A 15,229-nucleotide genomic window follows, 5' to 3' on the forward strand; every position below is an offset into this window, starting at 1 on the left:
GTATCGTAGACAGAGAGGGTACTAATTACAAAACGAGATCGCAATACACGGTTAAACGTGTCCATGGACGCGGCTTAACATACAGTACAACAGCTCATCAAAGGACCATGATAGTTCGTGAAACATTCGCCAAAATATCGACTGGGCTTCAAACGATATCAAATCTGAAGACATGATGGCTCGCTCAGCACTTGGACATCAACAAAGGAGAAACTGAAACACTCACGCCTTTGACCGCCACTCCTCGCCCTCCTTGGCGCTGTCGGTCTTCTCCTGCACGCGGTTCGCCCATCCAGACGGATGACCTGTGTCCTTCATGATCGCCGAGTCGCGCTTGGCAACGACCTTGAACTGGCTGTGGCTCTCCTTACTGCTGGTCTTGAGACTACTCGCCTCGTCTTTCTTCTGCTGGAACGTCTCTTGCAGCGCCTTCGTCCGGCTACCATCCTCGCTCTCGTGCGCCTCGCGCATGCGATCGCGCACGCCGACAAGCTGACCATCAATATATTCCATACCAGTGGTGATCGCGTCCGCGACAGCCTTTTGAATCTGCCTCTTTATGAGGCCCGTCGCGAGCGGGCGCAGAGTTTTGTAAAGCGTGTCATGCTTCGAGTCGCGGATCGAGAACTTGAGCGAGTCAACCTTGACGTGGACGTTCTTTACTTTGAAAACCGAGGTGCGATCCTTGTCGGCCGAAACGAGGTGTATTGTGGCCTAACGAGCACGCCGTCCAGTCAGGTCTATCGCCCAGCTCTATAGCAACACATTACTCACCGTCAAACCCTGTCCTCCCAATAGCACGTCCGCCAGGCCAGAATCCGAGATCTTCGGGAACCCAGACTTCTTCCTGAAGTAGAACGCGACGTCACGCATGTCTGCTTGGATGTGGCCCAATGTAAGCGTGAACTCATGGTGATGTTCGTCTGTGATCGCATTGTAAGGCGAAAATTTCATATAATTGTGCGCCTCAACCGACACAACATTGGGGAAGAGATTCCGGCCTTGAAGCGTGAGGTTCTCAACTACGAGGTCCAGCATATCATCCGTATATTCGATACGCGGAATGGGGACGTAGCCAACCTGTGTATGCAGAAGGGACCTTAGCACATATACATACTCCGAAACACAACAGCTTACCTGGTCGACGATTGCGGGCAAGATCACCTTGCGTACATCCATCCACAGGTCTGGCTTGAACTTCAAGCTGCCTTCGCTGTCGAACAGCAGATCACGAGTTAGCCGTGCCCAATCATCTCCAAAGCGCTTGTTCAACGGATCTTCGCCCATCGCGCGGAACCATTGACCGATACTCTCGAACAGCCCATCAAAGTGCGCTTTGTACTTGTCATCATAGAAACGGCGTCCCGACTCGCGTAGCTCACGGCCTTCCGTGTTGCACGAGTCCTCGAGGACGTAACCCGGCTCAAGCAAGACCTTGCGTGAATACGCGTCTACGGAGGAGAACCAGTGGCGGAAGTCCTCGTCGTGCCGTGCGTCTTGAATGAGCCTGTCGATGGCGTTGATAATGATCTCGAGACTTTGGCCGTTAGCAAAACGCTCAAGAAGCGTTCGGATCTCCTTGGTCGCTTGATGCAACGCGGGATCCTTTGCCAGCATGAGCTGAGGAGCTGAACAGGAAACATGATGCGCACCTGGGTTAACTGCCCACGAGATTCCTTGCCACTGTGGGCTATACTCTTTCCATGGCCTGCATACTCTTCGACGTAAGCCAGTAACCACTGAATGCTCTCTTGATAATCGTTATGTTTCTGGCACTCAATAATGGCCTGATTGGTGTATGGTTGGTTCAGAACCATATTGAGAAGTGATCATGGAGAATCACCTTCTTGCCACGGTAGATGAACTGATCTCGACGTTCCTCGGGGAAGTATTCTTCCGCGAGAAACTTGCGACCTCGTTCATACTTAGCGTTAGCGTTGTCCTTGTGTTCTTGGGGTATGCGATCTGAGAGCCCGTCCTGCGCAGAAAGGTGTTAGTGGTTCGATGCGAAGACCGATTTGATGAAACTGACCTTCATGCCTTGCAAACGAGCCTTGAAGCCTTGCTTCTTGACTTCAGGGTCAACATTGTCGTCTTGAACTTGTCTGTTCGAGGTGTCAGAGATACAGCGTCGAGGGAAGCATCCCGGAACTTACTCTCCAAAGTCTCCTGCCGTGTCTGCCGCGGTTCCTTTGGCTCTCTCCTTGGCTTGAGAAGCCTGAGCTCGTGCGTCATCGGCCACGTCGCTAGGGTCCCTGATCTCTCCATCCTGCTCAACCTCAGTCCCCTGTTTGGGATGGTGACGGAGGGTGGTGTCCGTGCCCGGAACATTTGCTTCCAAGACCGGAGTTTCGTCGGGACCTACCTGGCGCCCGCCGGCGGTCTGGAACTGGTCATTGGGTGCGGGGCGATCGACGCCGGCGAGGGCATCGGGGTGCGGACGGACGGACTCTGCGGCGTGCGCGGCGGAGCGAGCGAGGAGGTCACGACCAATGAGAGAAAAGTCGGAAAGGAGCTTGCGCACTTCCGAGTTCGTGGCGATAAGGGAGAAGAGGGTACGCAAATGCTGCGCGGCTAAAACAAACAGGTGAGCAAGCGAGCGACGGTCAAGCAGAATACAGGAGAGCCCGCACCTTGCTGGCTGTCCTGGGTAGACTTTTCCTTGTCGACGGGGAGGACCTCGCTGGGGTCTTTCTTCGCCTTGTCAAAGTCGACGTTCCGGGTATGCCAGAGAAATGTTTGAAAGAGCTCGTCTGCATTCTTCTTCTCAACCATGAGACGGGCGGTCTCGATGACATCGCGCGAGTCCTGAATGAGCTTGCGACCCTCTGGAGAAAGTTTCGACTGGTCTACGGGAGACGAGTCGAGGAGGTGTTTGAGGGTGCTGTCGATCTGCTTGTTAGAGGGGTATCTGCCTTGGCGGAAGGCCTCGATGACGCCATAGAACCGGAGCTGGAAGATGGAAATGAGGACAGGAGTCAAACAGACGCGAACGAGGGGGCGTACCTTGCGGTCTACGTCTGCATCTTTTGCCTTCTTGTCGACGGGGGACGTGACTGCGCCGGCGGGGGGATGTTCTGCGGTGGATGCGGTTGCGAGAGGGAGAGACATGGTCGGGGTGGAATGGAGGACGGCGAACAGGGGGCGGAAGGGTTAAGTAGGCGATCGAGCGGGGTCGACGTCATCTGACATCACGGCTGGGATCGCTACGTAGGAGAGCGTCGCCGTGCCCCCAGCGTCCCTGTCGGGCAGTCCAGTGCTCGCTGCCCACCCCGACGCGACGAGCGGCATCCACTGACGTCATACACAACATCCATCCACGCACCTTCCTTTTCCGTCCCCGCCAGACGGGGTCACCAGACTGTCGGGCGCCATGTCCAGCTCCAGCTCGTGCTTCTCTCCAACACACCATGGTCGTCTCCGCAGTCCCCACATCCCAGAAGGTAGCAGCGATCACCGCCGTTTCCGACCCCCCAGTCCTCTCCGTCCTCGCAGACTACCTCGTCCCCGATCCAGCCACCCTCCTCCCCTCCCAAGCCCTCATCCGTATCACCCACTCGGGCGTCTGCCATTCCGACCTACACATCGCCGCAGGTCATTGGCCTGCAGCGCCCCCGCCCCTCATCGGCGGACACGAGCGCGTCGGCATCGTCGTCGCATTCGGCCCTGGCGCGGAACCGTTCAACGGCTCCCTCAAGGTCGGCGCGCGCGTTGGCGTCAAATGGCTCATCGACGCCTGCGGTCGCTGCGAGGTCTGCAGGAAGGGCTCTGACCCGCGTGCGCTTCTCTCCCCTTCCCCCCCTTCCATCTTCCTTCCCCAGCTCACCATGCCGCACAGACTGTCCCTTCCGAAAGCTCTCCGGTCACACTGTGAACGGCACCTTTTGCGAGTACATGGTAAGAATCACCCTCGGGAGTACGATCGCACCACTCACAATATTCCCAGGTTGCTTGGGCCGACCACCTGATCCCCATCCCGGAGGGCCTCTCTAGCCAAGACGCCGCCCCCGTCCTCTGCGCGGTACGCTCCACCTCTATATTCCCCGCACCGCCCGTGCCAGTATCACGATCATCTAACGCTCCTCGCTAGGGGCTCACCGTCTACAGCGCCCTCAAGCACGCCAACCTCGCCGTAGGCGACTGGGTCGTCGTTCCGGGTGCAGGTGGCGGCCTCGGCCATCTCGGTGCGCCCATCGCGTCTGCTGACTCCTGAACACTGCCGCCTGACAGCTTACGTCCCAGCAATTCAATACGCCCTCGCTATCGGTCTACGCGTAGTGGCCATCGGTGCGTCCGCAGCTTCATTATACGCGCGCTTCCGCCCACATGGACCCACCACCACCAGACTCGGGCGCGGAGAAGAAGTCCCTGTGCCTCGCCCTGGGCGCCGACAGGTAGGTCGACTTCAAGGAGACCAGCAACATCCCGGACGCCGTCATCGCCGCCTGTGATGGCCTCGGGCGCACACGCCGCCCTCGTCACCTCCCCTTCAGTGCGTCCCAGCCCCCTCTCTGCCTCTTCGTGATCGAGACTAAGCTCCTGCAGGCCGCAGCGTACAACAACGCGCTCGCCTACCTCCGCCCGCTGGGCACGCTCGTCGCCATCGGCATGCCCACCGCGTTCACGTTGCACGTCCCACTTGACCTTCTTGTCGCCAAGGTGCGTCGCCCCGCGGGCCCCACCGAGCCCATCTGACCATGCAGTCGTGCAGGGATTACACGTCGTCGGGTCCGTGTTGGGGTACGTTCTCCCCCACCTCGGGAGTGCAATTCCTCTACGTTTTTCGCGTAAGCTCATGCCGCGACACGCGCGACCTTGTTCTGTTGAAGGAATCGCCAAGACGCGCATGAGGCCCTCGACTTCGTCGCGCGCGGCAGGGTCAAGTCGCACCAGACTCCGCGCAAGCTGGAGGATATCAACGCGTACGTCCGCACTCACGCACGCACCCCTCCCGCACTCTCATTCTCTAGCGCTCATCTTCGTCCCCGCACCGCACCGCATCGCACAGGGTATTCCGCGAGATGGAGGCTGGGAACTCCGTCGGGCGCGGCGTCATCCAGATGGAGCATTAGAGCATTTGCCGAAACAGTTGGGCGCGAAGTATTACGGGCGAACGAGTATGCGTGTGCTCTCAAAGCTGCAACGCAAGGCGGCGGAAACAGCTAGGAGATTCATAAGTAACGGTGGTGGTGTTTTCTTGTTTGTAGAGCGTACGAATGTCTGTGTCGTCTCGAAGCGTGGATGCACGACGGCGACATCAGCAGCTGAGGAGATTCATGAGTATCGTGATTCATTAGAGTGAGAACCAGGAGGATGACAGGTAAAGCTCGGTCGCTCGTGATGAGCAAGCTGTGGGATGAAAGGAACGCGCATATAGTGATAGCGAATGAGGCGCACCCTGAGAGACGACACGAAGAGGCCGCAGCACCTACCTGAGCTCATATTGAGGCGCGCACGCAGTTGCACTCCGGTTCGCTCGTCGGTGTTCCCGAGCGACTAACATCCACGTCCGACTATCATTCACGTCCGACGCGTCACAGCATCCGTGCCGAGTCAAGCTCCTAAGGTTCCGAGGACGGCGAGTAACAGAAACGGGAACGGAGACGGAGATGGAGACGGAGACGGAGACAAGATCGACGTCGATGTTGATGTGACGCGCACGAGACGCTCGCCAACGGCCCGACATCAACATCGATGCTAATTCCTAATTCCTGACACCGACCCACCTCCATCCTCATGCAATGAAAGCGACGATGCGTCGTCAAAACATCAAAGTTTCAGACCATACGCAAAGGAAGCTGCGAGGCAGGGAAAAAGTTTCCACGCGGCTTTTTTTTCGTCGCCGACGACCTAGTGTACCAAAAATGCGCGGTGAATGTCACCAGATGCCCATATTTAACAACAGATCGTAGAATCGCTGCATCACGGGGCGAGCTTCAATCCGACTCGGTGTTTAAGAGAGGCTGACGTGCACGGTGAGCATTCGGTGTGGTAGAATGGCTGAGAGCTGTTGATATGTAGAGAACGAGAGAGAACGCCTAGAAACGATGACGGTGTGCATGGAGGAGAATATCAAGGCCGTCACACTGCGTCACGTCACGCTCCATGATGTTTAGGAAAGTGGCCAATTGACGGGTGCCAGTGTGCACGCACAACGATGGTAGCGCCATGCATGAGGAAAAATAAGAGGTGAGAGGCATGGCTTTCGCACATGACCGACAAATCTTATGCGCTCCTCACATATTTCAGTTGCCCCAAGTTTGCGAGAGCACCACGACTGCCAGACAGCATGTTCACCTACCGCAGGAACGAGCAGCAGCCATAGACGTCATACGCAACATCCGTCCACGACGCTTTCCCCTTCCGCCTTCGCCTTTTGCGTCTATTAGCAGCGCCGAACGTGATGACACGAATTTCCTGGCGCCATGTCTTTCGCACACCCCCTCAACCTCTGCTTTGCTCCAACGCACCATGGTCGTCCCCGCAATCCCCACATCCCAGAAGGTAGCAGCGATCACCACCTTCTCTGACCCTCCCATTCTCTCCGTCCTCACAGACTACCCCGTCCCCGACCCGGCCACCCTCCTCCCCTCCCAAGCCCTCATCCGCATCACCCACTCGGGTGTCTGCCATTCCGACCTCCACATCGCCGCAGGTCATTGGCCTGCAGCGCCCCCGCCCCTCGTCGGCGGTCACGAGGGCGTCGGCATCGTCGTTGCATTCGGCCCTGGTGCAGAGCTGACCGACGGCTCCATCAAGATCGGCGCGCGCGTTGGCGTCAAATGGCTTATCGACGCCTGCGGTCGCTGCGAGCTCTGCAGGAGAGGCTCTGACCCTCGTACGCTCCCCCTTGTACACCCTCTTCCATTCTTCACTAACTAGGTCGCCTAGTCTGCCCATTCAGAAAGCTCTCCGGTCTCACCGTCGATGGCACCTTCTGCGAGTACATGGTAAGCATGCCGCCTTCCATGTCTACTTACGCTCGTAACACTCGCCATAAGGTCGCTTGGATCGACCACCTGATCCCCATCCCGGACGGCGTTTCTAGCCAAGATGCCGCTCCCATCCTCTGCGCGGTACGCCCAACGCCATCTCTTCCGATGTTCTTTCAACTTATGCTCGTCCCTAGGGCCTCACCGTTTACAGCGCCCTCAAGCGCGCCAATCTTGCCGTAGGCGACTGGGTTGTCGTCCCGGGCGCAGGTGGCGGCCTCGGTCATCTCGGTGCGACCACAGCGACTGCTGACTATCGGAGCGCTGGTCGCTGACATTTCTCTATCTGCCTAACGCCTTTCGTTCTAGCAATCCAATATGCTCTCGCCATCGGTCTGCGCGTAGTAGCGATCGGTGCGCAGTCTTGCCCCTCGCAAGCTTCGGCACTCGCCTCTCCCTCTCTAATCAATCGTCACAACCAGACTCAGGCGCAGAGAAGAAGTCTCTGTGCCTCGCCCTGGGCGCTGACCAGTGGATCGACTTCAAAGAGACCAGCAGCGTCCCAGATGCCGTCATCTCCATCTGTGACGGCCTCGGCGCACACGCCGCCCTCGTCACGTCTCCCTCGGTGCGCTTTGGCCTGATATTTCTCCCGTCGTGGCTTCTGAGACTGTGCCCCCGCAGACTGCGTCATACTACGACGCGCTCGCCTACCTCCGCCCGATGGGCACGCTCATGGCCCTCGGCGCGCCCATCGCGTTCACATTCAACGTCTCGCTCGACCTCCTCGTCGTCAAGGTGCGTCGCTCCGCATGCCCCACCAAGCCAGAATTGACCGTGTGATTGACTAGTGCAGGGCTTACACATCGTCGGTTCCATCTTGGGGTACGTCCTCCCCTACTTTGGTGTTATCTTGTCTCGTGCGCTCAAATTGGTACCCGCGCGATCCTGTTTAGGAACCGTCAGGACGCGCACGAAGCCCTCGACCTCGTTGCGCGCGGCAAGGTCAAGTCGCACCAGATCCCCTGCAAGCTCGAAGACATCAACACGTACGTACGCATGCAGCTGTCTGATCGCGCCCGCCGCTCATACCTGCACGCCCGCGGCGCAGTGTCTTCCGCGAGATGGAAACCGGGACATCTGTCGGGCGCGCTGTGATCCAAATGGAGCATTAGAGCCTTGCCTATATCAGCCGGCCGCGAAGTTCGCGGGGTATGCAAGTGTGCCTGAGCTGGAATGCACGGCAGTGGCAGCTACAGAAATTTCTGAGTGACGGTTGTGGCATCTTCCAATTGTGTATGAATATGCGAATGTACGGCGCCATCCAAACTAACTCTGTGATTCAAGACGTGGATCAACATATGAACGATTCTTCACCATGCATTGACCGTAGGAAGTATCGATCGTACTGATCGCTCAACCTTCGCCATTACTACTCCGGATGCATTCTGTCCCACTCCCGCAACATCGCAGTGCCTACGAGTGCCGTCCGAGGCTTCCAGTACTCCTCCCCTTTTTTGGAACACATTCTATACCGACATCCACGTCCATGTCGTTTCTTATACAGAATCACATCTCCAACGCTCTCAAAGTCGCTAAGACCTCTGTTGGCTTGAGCCCCTGATGAATGCAGGGCCATAAGGTACGTGGAATCGAAGTACTGTGGCCTGGTATCGGAGTCAGGCAAGTTCACCATGTACGCGCCGTACTGTGGAAGAAAGTCCGTGATCACGAACGGTCCACTCCATCCGGGAATGACATCTTCAATGTTCTCTGGGTGGGCCGGGTGGTAGCCGCGATCGGATAGCAGGACTTCATCGCCTAGTCTAAAGGTCATGGATTCAAAGACCTGGGCGACGGAAGAGCCGACGGGGGGACTTTCGACATCCCACATGAAGCCAAATTGACTGGCGGTCTTAGGATTGATTGGGGCGTGAGCATGAACGACTGTAAGATGTTGTAAATTCGGAAAGCCTTACATATGTGTTGCGCACATTCGGCAGAATTTCTCCATTTGCAAGTCTCGGGGCCTCTTCGTGAGACTGAGCGGCGCGAAAGGAAGTGTAAGGCCTACACCTGAACCGAGCTCCATTCAATGTTGCTCCTCCACTCACCTGAGCCTCTTCTTCCCGACCCTCAAGATCCCTGTGATATTCATACAGCCTGTACAAAGATTCAATGGCGGCACGCCGCGGTCTCACAGAAACTCTTCGTCTCTCCATGGCCACGAGCAGCTGATGAGATTTTAGTGACAGCATCTTGTGATGCCTGCTCTTTGTTAACATACGATCAATTCGCGAATAAATTCCTTACTTATTTGGATCCCTGTCGTCAGTGTCCAATGATGCGGACGGTTCTTTTGAGTGCTCAGATTCTGACTCTGACGCTGCATAGACCTGGTCATCGTCCGGCAGTTCAGATTCGCGAGATGATCTAGGTTCAGTTGGTTCGTAAGGCGGGGTTCTCGCGCCGTCATCATCATCGCTGTCGTCCTGTAAACTGTCACAGACGATGTAGTCTCAACCGAGAGAAAACCCTACATTCGAGCGCTTCCTTTTTCGAGATCGGTCCTCTCTTTGGGATATCGGCGGGTCGCGCTCGATCACGGACTCGGGGGACGGAGCCCCTTCCCGCTGGGAATCGTCAGATGTCAACACTTCAGCACCCGAGCTCGATGCGCCGTAGCCGGGTATATTGATGATCACAGACATATGAGGAGTCGGAGATGAATCGATGAGGGACGAACGGACTGAAGCGCAGAACCTGAAGGAAGGCCAAGCATGATATAGATCCCAGACGGATCCCTATTCGCGATCTGGCTGATTCGCACGCAAAACTATCTGGTACTCACCTCTGAATTTGATTTTAGAATACATTCACTGGCAGCGTGCCCTTCAACTTGTGTCTAAATGCTGTAAACTCACCGTGGCAGAATCTGATAGATATCAATAAACAAGCAGCGTGAGCACCCACGATTTCATAGCACCGAAACGATCGATCCCGAAGTGAGCAATTAGCCCACGAAACCAGGACGGGAGCACATACTGCTAAAAAACACGACGTAGCATACATACAAAGTAAGCGCGATACGGTGCTACAAGATATCAAATCCACGGCGGTCCACCCACTGATTGTATAAGTTTCTATTTACAACCCTCCGCCGCCAAGAATATACTCTATTGCGGAGTGCACGTTTCCTCCTGTGGCCAAGAGTGCACGCACATTCTGACTCGCATTTGAGAAGCCCATGTCTTGGAGTTGCTATATCAAGGTGCGACATGTTCAGCGAGGCTGGTCATAAGGAAACGATCGGTAAACATACCTGCAGCTGAACTTGGAATCGCTCTTCTGGGCTGCGTGTGTCGGCAGGTGCCGCAGGAGCACCACCAAAGAAGGGATTGAAGCCGCCGGCCCCTGCGGCTCCAGGGGCTCCAGCGCCACCCAACATCCGAAGCAATGCAGCTGGGTCACCGCCTCCGAACGGATTCGGTGGCACCCCAAATGGGCTCGCAGCTGCCCCAGGAGCAGACCCGGCGCCGGCGCCGGAGGGTGTGCCGGCAGCGTTTGGGTTCCCGGGCGCGGGAAACCCGCCGCCTGGAGCACCACCGAACATATCTGGAGGAGCGAGTCCAGCGTCGCGCATCATAGACGTCATTTGAAGCATGCTACGCAACATCTCTGGGTTCGACCTGTGCACAGGAAACGCATCAATTCACGATGGAAAGTCCGACATCAGGTAGCAATACCCACATTATCTCCCGGAAGCGATCGCTTTGCAGGACTTCCCTGACTTGAGGGCCCATAGATGCCAGCTGAGGGTTTGAAGCAATGATTTGATCGACGACAGCTGGGTTCGACATGACGCTCGACATTTGCTGCATGAATTCGGGAGAACTCATCATTGTTTGCAACTGCCGTACACCGCCACGCACGCTTGATCAGCTCAGCATCCCCAGGCAAAAAAATAACACATGCTCACCATGTTGGGATCGTTTGGGTTCAAACCCATGTCAGCAAATGGATTGAGGCCAGCCATGGCGCCGTAGCCTAGGTGGCTATTGAGCTGAGTGAGAGGGTCGTGTGGGTTCTGGCCAGTTTGCATGGAGGGCAACGGTTGTGGTGCCGCAGACGGCCCTGTTGAAGATGATCCGGCGTTACGCGCCACACCCTTGACCATGTGAATAGTGTGTGAGGATTGAATCTTGTATACAGCGAGTTGATCGTCATCCTGGTGGGAAGTGGTAAGTGCTGCGATAGGCGAGTGCTTCCCTCGGGGAAATTCGTTCACTGACCTTCAGTACACGGCCTGTAAGAGCGATCAGTGACCGAGCACGGTGGCAGAGAGAAGGAATGCGCACCAGAGTATATAAGTCGCTGACGATCTGCCTCCACCGCTGACTGGTCTGCAATTGCTTGCTTGAGCTCCCGGACGGTTTTGTCGGTGCTGATGGTGATCTGGAGCTTGAGCTCGCTAGGACCTATCATGCGGCGCGTTACTGGAGTGTTTCACGGTAAAACATAGGGGAAACAAACCCTTCACATTGATTTGGATTTCTGAGGGGGTGGACTCCGTCATCGTTCGAGGCAAGTTATGTATTGATGTCGGTTGTTTGCCGGGTGCCTGCCATCCCTCGACCCTAACCCCAGCTTATCGGCCCTCCGTCGACGGGCATCAGTGACTCAACTCCTCCTACGAATCCCGCACGACTCTTCCATCATTGCAAAGCGACGAATAACGATGACTTGTTTCAACTCTCAAATGCTCATCCGTCGCCCTATCGAACAAATTTCATCACATGAACACGGTCAGTGCTTTTTATATACAAGTTCACCGCAGCGGGCCGCCATTGCACATGGCTCTCCTCTCAAGCTTCGCCCGAATTCCTGACTTCTAGACGCGTCGAGGTACGCAGAGGTACGCTGAAGTGGAATTTCAGCTAGTCGGGATATAAGAACAAATGTATCGCAACCTCTTACTCCTCTAGTTATCCACTCGACCGCGCCCTCAAATATAGCCTGTGAACCACTATGGTGCTGCTGAGGTATTTGAGCAATAAACGTCCAACATACGTTGCACATGACTGACCTTGCTTCTGTGTAGGCCATCTATCAAGATATGGGCTCCCGGTCTCATGGCTTTCAATCTCGCGGTGTCGAGTGCGCTGGCACAATCGTCGACTCTCGGTCTGGCTAATGGATTCTTGTCCTTCAACTCTTCCGCTTTCTCTGTTCAACTAGTCCGCGACTCGCAAACCCTGTACTCGCTGAAGCCCATCGGAAATGGCTTTGACTTCATCCCATCCGACGTAATGGATCAACGTCAGGACGACGGCAACTATCATCTGGGAGACATCACATTTCGCGCCAGGATCGCTGGAACCTCGGCATGGCTCAGCGGAGACTCGTCGCAGGCTCGCAAGAACGTGACTACCCTTCCGGTGTCGGGTGATACTCTTGCTGCTGCAGATCTGGCCCCAACCTTGCCTTCTAATTCGCTTCTCAACGTCACTCGGCGATGGGTCCAGACAAATGGTTCTCTTCAGCTTCTTTTCGATGTCGCGAACTCTCAGAGTAGCCCAGTGGAGATTGGTGCGCTCGGCGCGCCTCTCGAGTTCAACAATGTCTGTCAATGTCTCCCTGAGCTTTCGCATCATTGACGGTATCACTGCAGATATTCACAGATAGGACCACCGAAGAGACCAATGAACAATGCAGCCTTTTTGACCCATACATCGGCCAGGATGCTGGTTATGTTCAGGTCACTCCCCTTCTCGGTACTCTTCCTCCCCTTGTCGTCACTCCCATAGGGGCATCGCCTCTAGAGGGTTGGAGGTTCCTTCCTGAGGACGATTCGACCTCTCTGGGCTATCAATCTCAAACATTCGAGGGCCTGTACGAGTGGCAGTTCCACACGCTTGCGTATGCGGAGAACGAATGGGCTGGCGTCACCCCATGGAATGCCCCCAGCTCTGCCACCTTACAGCCCGGAGAGACGCGAACATACGGGCTACAGTTCCTTCTCGCTCCATCCATCCGTGAGATTGAAGACACCTTACAATCTGCTGAGCGGCCAGTCGCGGTGGGCGTACCAGGCTATATCATTCCTTCAGACCTCCCGGCCAAACTCTTCTTGAGCTACCCCTCCACAGTCTCGTCGATCTCTGCGACACCGTCTGACGCTCTATCATGGGCAATTAGTTCAGACACCCTGGCCGACGGATGGGTCGGGTACACTGTCTCTGGACAAACGTGGGGCAGATCCCGTCTCACGGTCACTTACTCCGATGGCACTGTGCAGACCGTTCATTACTACGTGACAAAACCCGCCGCGCAAGCCGTCAGCGATCTAGGCGCTTTCCTCACCTCCTCGCAATGGTTCGACGACTCTTCCGATCCCTTCCATCGTTCCCCTTCAGTCATCAGTTACGATCGTGAAGTCAACGACTTTGTAAGAGATGATCCAAGGGCGTGGATACCTGGTTTGAGCGATGAGGCTGGCGCTGGATCCTGGCTTGCTGCAGCGATGAAGCAGTTTGTTCAGCCCAATTCCGCCGAGGTCGAAAAGATGGAGACATTCATCGATCTGACGTTATGGGGATCAATCCAAAATGCAAATGGTATGCATGTTTCTATCGATACTTTACCATTATTCATTGTTTTCGTATAGGAACTGTTAAGAAGGTATTGACGTTCATGACTGCATCACGTACTATGACTCACACAACGCCTTCAGTCTGTCTACTTTTATGAGCCTAGCTTGGTTCCAAGCTATAACTATCCAGACACCATCGATTGGGGAAACTGGTGGTCTTGGAGCCAAGCCGATTCATATGCAACGGATCGCGCATATGACTACGTCCATGTCACAAATGCCTACTGGGCGCTTTATCGAGTCGCTCGCAACTATCCGAGCTTGGTGACGACACACACGTGGCAGTGGTATCTAAATCAGGCCGTGAACACGATAGCCACTATGACGGATGGTCAGGTAGGGTATGCGGATGATGGCCTTATGGGAGAGACCGTCTTCCGCTTGTTGTTGGACGATCTCAAGAGAGAGGGCCTGACAGCCAATTTCACTTTGGTGGAGAGCAGAATGAAAGCGAGAGAGGAAAATTGGGCTGGGGAGCGTTATCCGTGAGTTCAGTATTAAATGAGGCGTGATGTCCGTCCTTGACTTCGTACTTTACAGGTTTGGCTCCGAGATGGCATGGGACTCTACAGGTCAAGAAGGCGTATACGCGTGGAGCGCTTACTTCAACGACACCGACACAGCGACGAATGCCGTCAATTCCATTCTTGCATACCAGCCTACCATCCCTCATTGGGGCTATAACGGAAATGCCCGGCGTTACTGGTACGTTTGCCTGCCTAGCGTTTGTGCATTCGTTCCTCTTATGCTTTCCAGGGACAACATCTATGGAGGAAAGCTGCAGAGAATCGAGAGGCAAATCCACCATTATGGCAGTGGCCTCAACGCGCTCCCTCTCCTTTCCGCCTTCCAAGCCTCGCCAGATGACGCTCATCTCCTTCGTGCCGGATTCGGCGGAATCTCGGGTCCTCTGTCCAGCATCGACGAAGGCGGCTTCGCGGCCGCGTCTTTCCACTCATTCGCGGACACGCTGAAATGGGATGGCTACTCCGGCGATTACGGGCCTAACTTCGTCGGGCTCGCTATGGGGACGGGCGCGTTCCTCGTACACTTCGACGCGTTTGGTTGGCAGGCGTTTGGCGGAGAGGTACTGAGCAGCAGCCCGACGGTGCGCGTTCGCGTGGCGGACGCGGTTCGGAGGCGCATTTATGTGGCGCCTTTGGGGTACTTGCTCGCGCTCGACGCAGGGGCGTTCGAGGAGTTCGAGTACGATCCGGCCGCGAAGAGTGTTCGGGTCAGCGTCGCGGCCAGCCCCAGCGGCGTATCCGGTGCAGCTGCCGCTCCTGCGGGCAGATTGATAGTCACGAAGATGGCGCAGGTTAAAGGTGTGGGAGCGCTGTCGCCATCGCATACATTGCAAAAGGATGCGGGAGCCTGGGTGGTGCCGTTTACAGACGGATCTGCGACGGTCGACTTGGCTGTGAAATGAGGAATGAAGGCATGTGCGCTTGCCTTGGTGGTTGAATGATCCTGTTTTTTGTCTGCTGTTTCGACATGTACGACAAATGCTTTGGGTACTGTCCAATGAACCGAGGATTTTAATCCCAGAGGAATCAGGACGTGCGGGGCGCAAGCATCGTGCAACTCATGTAATGCATTCCAATTATTATATTACCATGCACTGATCATTTTCCCGTCTCTCACT

General features: G+C 55.8%; 6 protein-coding genes across 6 annotated transcripts; 3 read left to right on the forward strand and 3 right to left on the reverse strand.

The window, feature by feature from the left end:
* Window positions 1-148: 148 nt before the first annotated feature.
* On the reverse strand, window positions 149-3,111 carry HETIRDRAFT_165939 (uncharacterized protein; the record flags this gene model as incomplete). Its single annotated transcript, XM_009542149.1, has 10 exons — window positions 149-164; window positions 227-714; window positions 775-1,080; window positions 1,138-1,605; window positions 1,653-1,787; window positions 1,844-1,978; window positions 2,033-2,105; window positions 2,157-2,574; window positions 2,634-2,952; window positions 3,007-3,111. The coding sequence occupies 10 exons, from the start codon at window positions 3,109-3,111 to the stop codon at window positions 149-151; spliced, it is 2,463 nt and encodes an 820-aa protein (XP_009540444.1).
* Window positions 3,112-3,410: 299 nt separating this feature from the next.
* On the forward strand, window positions 3,411-5,072 carry HETIRDRAFT_447196 (uncharacterized protein; the record flags this gene model as incomplete). The annotated part of the gene is made up of 10 exons (XM_009542150.1): window positions 3,411-3,777; window positions 3,839-3,897; window positions 3,947-4,021; window positions 4,091-4,184; window positions 4,243-4,287; window positions 4,346-4,394; window positions 4,494-4,659; window positions 4,712-4,787; window positions 4,841-4,922; window positions 5,009-5,072. 10 exons carry the CDS (start codon window positions 3,411-3,413, stop codon window positions 5,070-5,072), a joined length of 1,077 nt encoding a protein of 358 aa, XP_009540445.1.
* A 1,399-nt stretch (window positions 5,073-6,471) lies between these two features.
* HETIRDRAFT_468081 (uncharacterized protein) lies at window positions 6,472-8,300 on the forward strand (the record flags this gene model as incomplete). Its single annotated transcript, XM_009542151.1, has 10 exons — window positions 6,472-6,838; window positions 6,892-6,950; window positions 7,002-7,076; window positions 7,130-7,223; window positions 7,302-7,346; window positions 7,415-7,560; window positions 7,617-7,730; window positions 7,789-7,817; window positions 7,889-7,981; window positions 8,044-8,300. The coding sequence occupies 10 exons, from the start codon at window positions 6,472-6,474 to the stop codon at window positions 8,105-8,107; spliced, it is 1,086 nt and encodes a 361-aa protein (XP_009540446.1). The 3' UTR covers window positions 8,108-8,300.
* A 201-nt stretch (window positions 8,301-8,501) lies between these two features.
* HETIRDRAFT_98947 (uncharacterized protein) lies at window positions 8,502-9,643 on the reverse strand (the record flags this gene model as incomplete). The annotated part of the gene is made up of 6 exons (XM_009542152.1): window positions 8,502-8,552; window positions 8,626-8,847; window positions 8,912-8,974; window positions 9,047-9,095; window positions 9,246-9,424; window positions 9,473-9,643. 6 exons carry the CDS (start codon window positions 9,641-9,643, stop codon window positions 8,502-8,504), a joined length of 735 nt encoding a protein of 244 aa, XP_009540447.1.
* A 270-nt stretch (window positions 9,644-9,913) lies between these two features.
* On the reverse strand, window positions 9,914-11,514 carry HETIRDRAFT_406535 (uncharacterized protein). Its single transcript, XM_009542153.1, has 7 exons — window positions 11,466-11,514; window positions 11,291-11,410; window positions 11,225-11,238; window positions 10,912-11,160; window positions 10,683-10,843; window positions 10,255-10,621; window positions 9,914-10,193 (listed from the first exon to the last, which is right to left on the reverse strand). Exons 1-7 carry the CDS (start codon window positions 11,506-11,508, stop codon window positions 10,080-10,082), a joined length of 1,068 nt encoding a protein of 355 aa, XP_009540448.1. The 5' UTR covers window positions 11,509-11,514; the 3' UTR covers window positions 9,914-10,079.
* Window positions 11,515-12,171: 657 nt separating this feature from the next.
* On the forward strand, window positions 12,172-15,224 carry HETIRDRAFT_431223 (uncharacterized protein). The gene is made up of 6 exons (XM_009542154.1): window positions 12,172-12,553; window positions 12,604-13,549; window positions 13,600-13,613; window positions 13,666-14,069; window positions 14,125-14,289; window positions 14,341-15,224. Exons 1-6 carry the CDS (start codon window positions 12,242-12,244, stop codon window positions 15,011-15,013), a joined length of 2,514 nt encoding a protein of 837 aa, XP_009540449.1. The 5' UTR covers window positions 12,172-12,241; the 3' UTR covers window positions 15,014-15,224.
* The last annotated feature ends 5 nt before the right edge of the window (window positions 15,225-15,229 follow it).

Source organism: Heterobasidion irregulare, assembly GCF_000320585.1.
Source record: "Heterobasidion irregulare TC 32-1 unplaced genomic scaffold scaffold_01, whole genome shotgun sequence".
NCBI lineage: Eukaryota > Fungi > Basidiomycota > Agaricomycetes > Russulales > Bondarzewiaceae > Heterobasidion > Heterobasidion irregulare.

Excerpts from the sequence above, each read along its gene's own strand:
- HETIRDRAFT_431223 (XM_009542154.1), top strand. The coding sequence starts at position 12,242 with ATGGATCAACGTCAGGACGACGGCAACTATCATCTGGGAGACATCACA. Across the intron at positions 12,554-12,603 it reads CGCCTCTCGAGTTCAACAAT|ATATTCACAGATAGGACCAC; the intron begins GTCTGTCAATGT and ends GTATCACTGCAG. Across the intron at positions 14,290-14,340 it reads GGAAATGCCCGGCGTTACTG|GGACAACATCTATGGAGGAA; the intron begins GTACGTTTGCCT and ends TATGCTTTCCAG.
- HETIRDRAFT_406535 (XM_009542153.1), bottom strand. The coding sequence starts at position 11,508 with ATGACGGAGTCCACCCCCTCAGAAATCCAAATCAATGTGAAGG. Across the intron at positions 10,844-10,911 it reads ACCCAAACGATCCCAACATG|TTGCAAACAATGATGAGTTC; the intron begins GTGAGCATGTGT and ends GGTGTACGGCAG. Across the intron at positions 10,194-10,254 it reads GATTCCAAGTTCAGCTGCAG|CAACTCCAAGACATGGGCTT; the intron begins GTATGTTTACCG and ends ACCTTGATATAG.